General features: G+C 43.3%; 1 protein-coding gene across 1 annotated transcript; it reads left to right on the top strand.

Moving 5' to 3' along the window:
- Positions 1 to 6,993: 6,993 nt before the first annotated feature.
- On the top strand, positions 6,994 to 7,518 carry LOC136499996 (uncharacterized mitochondrial protein AtMg00860-like). The gene is made up of 2 exons (XM_066495456.1): positions 6,994 to 7,086; positions 7,198 to 7,518. The coding sequence occupies exons 1-2, from the start codon at positions 6,994 to 6,996 to the stop codon at positions 7,516 to 7,518; spliced, it is 414 nt and encodes a 137-aa protein (XP_066351553.1).
- The last annotated feature ends 949 nt before the right edge of the window (positions 7,519 to 8,467 follow it).

Genomic DNA, 8,467 nt, shown 5'->3' with positions numbered 1-8,467 from the left:
TGATATAATTGATGAATCATTATCTATGCCTATCATTGTTCCTCCCACTAACCCTTCTTGTAGTACTTCTACTTCTACCTCATCTAGTAGTGATGGTCTCACTTGTGATGCCTCACTAATGGTTGAGAATGAGAACCCCAAGAAGGAGGTCAATAAGCTCACTCACACCTTGTCTAAGGCCTATGGTGGTGACGACCGCTTTCTTATGTGCTTGGGTAGCCAAAGAGCTCCTCTCTACAAAGACGGATTGTGCTATACTCCCAAAAAAGGCAAGGTGGCCTTTACTCCTTATAAGACTAGTTTTATGAAGAACAATGGTCGATTTTGCACTAGTTGCAAGCAAGTTGGTCATAAAGAGCATGAATACAAAAACAAGAGCAAAAATGCTAATGTATCCTCCATTAAGCTTGATTCTTTCTATATGCTTACCAAGGGTACAAATGGTGTGAAGGCTAAGTTCATTGGTAAACCATGGATGGGCTCAAAAAAGAAAGCCATTTGGGTACCAAAGAGCTTAGTAACTAACCTTCAAGGACCTAAGCAAGTTTGGGTACCTAAAAAGAATTGATCTTCTTTTATAGGTCAATTACAAAGCCGAAGGAAGACATTGAGTTTTTGATAGTGGGTGCACTCAACACATGACCAGTGATGCAAGAATGTTCAACTCAATCAACACCAATGACAATGATGCTTATGATAGTATTACATTTGGTGATAATGGCAAAGGCAAGGTCAAAGGGCTTGGTAAGATTGTGATATCCAATGACATGAGCATATCCAATGTGTTGCTAGTAGAGAGCTTGAACTTCAATTTGCTATCCGTGGCTCAATTGTGTGATCTTGAATTCAAATGCATATTTGGGGTAGATGATGTAGAGATCATAAGTGTAGATGGCTCTAATTTGATCTTCAAAGGCTTTAGATATGAGAATCTATACTTGGTTGATTTCAATGCTAGTGAAGCTAAATTATCTACATGCTTGTTTACTAAGTCTAGCATGGGTTGGTTATGGCATAGAAGGCTTGGTCATGTTGGAATGAAGCAATTGAATAGATTGGTTAAGCGTGACTTGGTTAGAGGCTTGAAAGATGTTGTGTTTGAAAAAGATAAGCTTTGTAGCTCTTGTCAAGCCGGCAAACAAGTTAGAAACACCCATCCTAAGAAAAGCATGATGAGCACTAGTAAAGCATTTGAGTTATTACACATGGATTTGTTTGGGCCAACTCAATACACTAGCATTGGTGGTAACAAATATGGCTTTGTGATAGTGGATGATTATACTAGATACACTTGGGTATTCTTTTTAGTGGACAAAAATGATGTGTTTGCAACATTCAAATCATTTGTCAAGGGCATTCACAATGAGTTTGAAACAACCATCAAGAGAGTTAGAAGTGACAATGGTAGTGAGTTCAAGAACACTAGAATTGATGAGTTGTGTGATGAATTTGGAATTAGACATCAATTCTTGGCCAAGTACACTCCACAATCAAATGGCCTTGTTGAGAGGAAGAATAGAACACTCATTGATATGGCAAGGTCTATGCTTAGTGAGTACAATGTGAGTCAATCTTTTTGGGCCGAAGCTATCAATACGGCTTGCTATTGTAGCAACCGCCTCTATTGTCACCCATTGAAAGAGAAGACACCATATGAACTCTTGAATAGTAGAAAGCCCAACATTGCATATTTTTGGGTTTTTGGTTGCAAATGCTATATCTTGAAGAAAGGCACTAGATTGGGCAAGTTTGACATGAAATGTGATGAAGGATTCCTACTTGGTTATTCCACTACAAGCAAAACATATAGAGTTTGGAATTTGGATAGTGGTACTCTTGAGGAAGTTCATGATGTTGAATTTGATGAAACCAAGGGTTCACAAGTAGAGAATGAGAACTTGGAAGATGTTAGAGGCATTCAACTTTCAAATGCCATGAAGAACATGGATATTGGTGAATTGAGGCCTAGACAAGTGAATAATGATGAAGATGATCAAGTGCAAGTGCTCTCTAACTCAAATGTGCAAGATGATACAAATCAAGCTAGTACAAGTGGTTCTCATGACAATGAATAAGATTAAGTGGCTAGTACATCATCTCAACCCAATGATCAAGCAAGTGCAAGAAATCAAGTTCCAATACTCCAACCAACCAATATTGCAAGGGATCATCCATTGGACACTATCATTAGTGATATTTCAAGAGGTGTGCAAACTAGATCAAGATTGGCTTCATTTTGTGAGCATTTCTCATTTGTGTCATCCATCGAACCAAAGAAGATAGATGAAGCATTGAAGGATGTTGATTGAGTGAATGCTATGCATGAAGAATTGAATAACTTCACAAGAAATAAGTATGGGAATTAGTAGAGAGACCAAAGGGACACAATGTGATTGGAACCAAATGGGTCTTTAGAAACAAGCAGGATCAAGATGGGATAGTAGTAAGGAACAAAGCAAGATTGGTAGCACAAGGATATACACAAGTTGAAGGTCTTGACTTTAGAGAAACATATGCCCCGGTTGCTAGATTGGAAGCAATTAGAATCTTGCTAGCCTATGCTTGTGCCCACAATATGAAGCTCTATCAAATGGATGTTAAGAGTGCATTTCTTAATGGTTACATCAATGAAGAAGTATATGTTGAGCAACCTCCCGGTTTTGAAGATGATAAGAAGCCCGACCATGTGTACATGTTGAAGAAGGCATTGTATGGCTTGAAGGAAGCACCTAGAGCATGGTATGCGAGTTTGAGGGACTTCCTACTCTCTAAAGGGTTCATAATGGGCAAGGTTTACACCACTCTTTTCATCAAGAAGATTGGAAAAGACTTGTTTGTGTTGCAAATCTATATTGATGACATCATATTTGGATCAACCAATCAAGATTTTTGTGATGAGTTTGGAAAGATGATGGCTAATAAGTTTAAGATGTCCATGATTGGAGAGTTGAGTTACTTCCTTGGTCTTCAAATTAAGCAATTGAAGAATGGTACATTTGTGAGTCAAGACAAGTATATCAAGGACATAATCAATAAGTTTGGCATGAGTGATAGTAAAGCCATTAGCACACCAATGGGAACAATTGGCAACTTGGATAGTGATGCAAGTAGAAATATAGTGGATCCAAAATTATATCAGTCTATGATTGAAAGCCTACTCTATGTGACCGCATTAAGGCTAGATGTCATGTTTAGTGTATACATGAGTGCAAGATTTCAAGCCTCACCAAGAGGAAGTCATTTGAAGGCTACTAAGAGAATATTGAGGTACTTAAAGCATACACAAAATGTTGGTTTGTGGTATCCCAAAGGAGCAAAGTTTGAGCTAGTTGGTTACTCCGACTCGGATTATGCGGGATGCACGGTTAAAAGAAAGAGCACCTCGGGCACATATCAATTGTTAGGAAGATCACTTGTTTCACAGTCATCAAAGAAGCAAAATAGTATTGCATTATCAACCGCCAAAGCCGAATATATATCCGTCGGTAGTTGTCGTGCACAAGTACTTTGGATGAAGGCCACTTTGAGTGATTTTGGAATCAAGTTCAAGAAAGTGCCATTGCTATATGACAATGAGAGTGCAATCAAGTTGACCAATAATCCGGTTCAACATGTAAGAACAAAGCACATTGATGTCCGCCACCATTTCATAAGAGATCACCAACAAAAAGAGGATATTTGCATTGAGAGTGTAGGCACCGAAGATCAACTTGCCGATATATTCACGAAGCCATTGGATGAGAAAAGGTTTTGCAAGCTAAGGAATGAGTTGAACATATTGGATTTCTCAAATATGTGTTGATGCACCCCCCACTCATATGACATGCCTCTCCTCGAGCAATCCAAGGTAAAAGTTGATTAGCATGGCATACATCCTTGCTAAGGACTTGTTTAGTGCATCTAGACATCTTTCACATTTAATAGGCTCATCCATGAAAATCAAATGAATTTGATGATTGTATGGTACCACTATTGCTTCTATGCTTATTTTTAATCTAGTGGTAGCATATGGCATGTTAGTGGGCTTCTAAACCTAGTGTTTAATCTAGAAAATGAGCTCTAAGTGTTTAACTCAACATGGTACAAGATAACCCTTATTTGGTGGTGTGAAGAAGCTTGTCCTTGGATCAAACCGAGTTAAATATCTTTGGTAAATGATCTAGATTGGACCAAATTTGAGAATATGATCCTCACCCCATTGATTGACATTGATAATCTCAACCTATCTATATTTTGAACCTTTGTGGTCATTGATGACAAAGGGGGAGAAAAACAAAGATATTAGTATATGGGGAGAAAAACAAAAATATTAGTGTACTAAGATTAATGAAAAGACAACAAAGGGGGAGAACTTGACATAGGGGGGAGATATAACAAAGGAAAATGATCAATTAAAATTTTAAGCACACAAGTAGGGGGAGCAAGCTCATGAACTTGTATGGTGCATTTGAATGTGCATTTCATATGTTTGCTTGCATGGCACAAGTTTTAAATTTCAATATCCATGCTTGTGTGGTGTATGCTAGTTGTAGGTTTAAATGATGAAATAAAAATCTAGCATGCATAGGTTATCTAGTGATTTTATTTCCAAGTGTTTCCAAGTGGTATCGAGCTAACCATGGTGCTAAGGATGGTATAATGGTGCACTCCGATTGGTATCACACTTCAAAGGTCCATCTTTTATACCTTAGCATCATTTGGTAGACATTGTCTCCTATATTTCCTATCTAAGCATATGTGCAAGCTTCAACTCAAACTCTTAGCACATATGTAGGGGGAGCAATTGCTACCATTTGGGGTTCATGAAACTTGTCCATATCCTTTTACAAATATTAAAAATGCTTGGGCAAGCATCATGGATTCAATTGAATTTCAATTCATATCTTTGTGAAAAGGGTTATCATCAATTACCAAAAAGGGGGAGATTGAAAGCTCTAGTTTGATTTTGGTGAATTGATGAAACCCTAAGTGCTAACCTAATTTACTTAGTGATTATGAGATAGGTAGTACATTCCAAGTGGTGAAGCAAATGAAGATCATGACATGATGATGGTGATGCCATGGTGATGATCAAGTGCTTAAACTTGAAAAGAAGAAAGAGAAAAACAAAAGGCTCAAGGCAAAGGTATATAATGGTAGGAGCTATTTTGTTTTGGTGATCAAGACACTTAGAGAGTGTGATCACATTTAGGTTTGATAGCCGTACTATTAAGAGGGGTGAAACTCGTATTAAAATGCGGTTATCAAAGTGCCACTAGATGCTCTAACTCATTGCATATGCATTTAGGATCTAGTGGAGTGCTAACACCCTTGAAAATGTTTGTGAAAATATGCTAACACATGTGCACAAGGTGATACACTTGGTGGTTGGCACATTTGAGCAAGGGTTAGAAACTTCACCGGTGGAGTGTCCGCCCGTAGAGTGCGGATAGTCCAACGGTGCCACCGGTGCCCTAAACTCAGGTGAACATGGTCACTGTAAGTGACCGGACGCTGGTCTCTGAAGGACCGATGTGTCCGGTCAGTAGCAGCAGAAGAAGCGTAGCATCGGTCATCAACCGAACGCTGGCGCTGAAACAACCGAACGTTGGCTGGCTGCATCCGGTCACACTGACATGGTCATGCACAGGGGAAACGCCAAGTGACCGAACACTGGGTGAGTCCGGTCGAGCATGACTGGATGCGTCTGGTCGTGAAAAGTCGTCTCTAGATGCTTACTGTAAACGACCGGACACTGAGGTCTAGCGTTCAGTCACTTTGAGCTGCTGTGTCCGGTCGTCACTTGACCGTTGAGATCGGGCGATCAACATTTGAAGAGAAGGGACACGTGGCATGCATCGTGTGACCAGACGCTGAGGTCCAACGTCCGGTCAATATGATCAGAGCGTCCGATCACCCCGTGTTGTGCCCAGTGAAGGGGTACAATGGCTCTATTTCATGGGGGCTTCTATTTAAGCCCCTTGGTCGGCTCAAGCTCACTTTCTTAGCCATTTGCATTGACATAGCAACCTTGTGAGTTTAGCCAAAGCCCTCCCACTTATCTCCATCATTGATTCATTATCTTTGTGAGATTGGAAGAGAATCCAAGTGCATTGCTTGAGTGTTTGCATCTAGAGGCACTTGGTGTTCATGTTTTGTTGTGGGATTAGCTTGTTACTCTTGGTGGTTGCCGCCACCTAGATGGCTTGGAGCAGCGAGGATCGTCGAGCAGAGGTTGGTGATTGTCTCTGGCTCTGATCGTGGTGATTGTGAGGGGTTCTTGACTTTCCCCAGTGGAGAGCCAAAAGGTACTCTAGTGGATTGCTCATGGCTTGTGTGATCCTCATCTTGTGTTGGTTGTGCGGCACCCTATCGAGTGTTTGGCGTGTGATGCCAATCAGCATGTGAACCTCCAACTGAGTGAATCGTCACAACGAGAAGTAGCTTGTCGGCAAGCAAGTGAACCTTGGTAAAAAATCATTGTGTTCATTATTTGATTCCGAGGTGATTGGTCTTCATTGCTATTCATTCTTGTGATGGATTGGCTCTTTTCTCGACTCGACGGTATAACCTTCTTGCTCACTCTCTTTATATTACCGTAAACTAGTTGTCAAGCTCTTTAGTGTAGCTAGTTGTGAGAGCTTGTTAGTTTGGTTAGTGTGGCTCTTTAGTTAGCCTTTGAGAGCACACTAACTTAGTGTAGTGACATAACTATTGTGTGGATAGAAACTATATCAACTAGAATTGTGGTAGGTGGCTTGCATTTTTAGTAGGCTAGCACAACACTTGCTTTGCCTCATAATTGTTTAACCGGTTTGCTAAGTATTGTTGTAGAAATTTTTATTAGGCTATTCACCTCCCCTCTAGCCATTAGGACCTTTCAACCAGGCCCTCAACGCCAAGACGTCCAAGGACAAATTCCCGATTCTGGTCGTCGATGAGCTTCTTGACGAGCTTCATGGGGCTCACTTCTTCACCAAGCTTGATTTGCACTCGGGATACCATCAAGTGCGGATGCACCTCGACGACATCGCCAAGACAACGTTCCGCACTCACCATGGCCATTTTGAGTTCCCGGTCATACCGTTCGGCCTTTCCAACGCACCGGTGACTTTTTAGGCTTTGATGAACGACGTGCTCCGCCCCTTTTTGTGCAGGTTCGTGCTTGTGTTTTTCGACAACATACTCATATATAGTGCCTCCTGGGCCGAACACTAGAAGCACCTCAGCATCGTCCTCAACGCACTTCGGGTGCACCAGCTCCACCTCAAGCGTTCCAAGTGTTCTTTTGGGGTGTCGTCGGTGGCCTACCTGGGCCACGTGATATCAGCAAGCGATGTCGCTATGGACACCGACAAGGTGGCTGCAGTCACCTCGTGGCTAGCCCCTCGCTCCGCCCATGGGCTGTGGGGCTTCTTGGGCCTTGCCAGCTACTACAGGAAGTTCATCCACGACTTCGGCTTCATCGCTGCGCCACTGACGCGCCTCCTGCAGAAGGATGCATTCGCCTGGGACGACGAGGCGGACACGGCGTTTTAGGCGCTCAAGGGTGTCCTGTCCATAGGTCCCGTCCTCCAAATGCCCGACTTCAACAAGCAGTTCGTGCTGGACTGCGACGCGTCAGGCACAAGGTTTGGTGCTGTTCTCCACCAAGACACCGAACCCCTCTCTTTCTTTAGCCGGCCCTTCGCTGCTCGCCATCTCAAGCTCACCGCCTACGAACGCGAGCTGATTGGGCTGGTTTAGGCTATACATCACTGGCGACCATACCTATGGGGGCATCATTTTCTTGTTCGTACAGATCACTACAGCCTCAAGTTCCTGCTGGACCAACGCCTCTCAACTATGCCTCAACACTAGTGGATCAGCAAGTTGTTTGGCTTTGATTTTGCTGTGGAGTATCACCCTGGTCGCCTGAACATCGTGGCGAATGCGCTATCCCGCCGCGGCATGGAGGAGGGTCTAGCTGCTGTCCCTGCTACTCATGCCCTCTCCAGGCCGACGTTCGCCCTCTTTGATGACATTCGCAGGGCTGCAACAGCAGCTGCAGACGCCCAGCAGCTCCTCCAGCGCTTGCAAGCTGGTGAGTTGCCGGCACCATGGCACTTCGACGAAGGTCTCCTTCTCCATGGGTCCTGCATCTTCGTTCCGGACCATGACAACCTACGCCACCAAGTCCTCCTCTTGGCTCATTCGGCGGGCCATGAGGGGGTCTAGAAGACTCTGTACTGCTTGTGCACCGACTTCTACATTCCGGGAGACCGCGCCCTTGTCTAGGATTGGGTGCGGGCGTGCAGCACGTGTCAGTGGAACAAGACGGAGTCACTACAACCTGCCGACCTGCTACAACCCCTCGAAGTACCGTCCCAGGTGTGGGCGGATATCTCCATGGACTTCATCGAGGGGCTGCCCAAGGTCAGCGGCAAATCCATCATTCTTGCGGCCTTCCACCCTCAGACAGACGGCCAGTCAGAGGTGGTCAACAAGG

The sequence above is a fragment of the Miscanthus floridulus genome, chromosome 13 (assembly GCF_019320115.1).
Source record: "Miscanthus floridulus cultivar M001 chromosome 13, ASM1932011v1, whole genome shotgun sequence".
Taxonomy (NCBI): domain Eukaryota; kingdom Viridiplantae; phylum Streptophyta; class Magnoliopsida; order Poales; family Poaceae; genus Miscanthus; species Miscanthus floridulus.
This window is presented reverse-complemented; position numbering and strand designations above follow the sequence as displayed.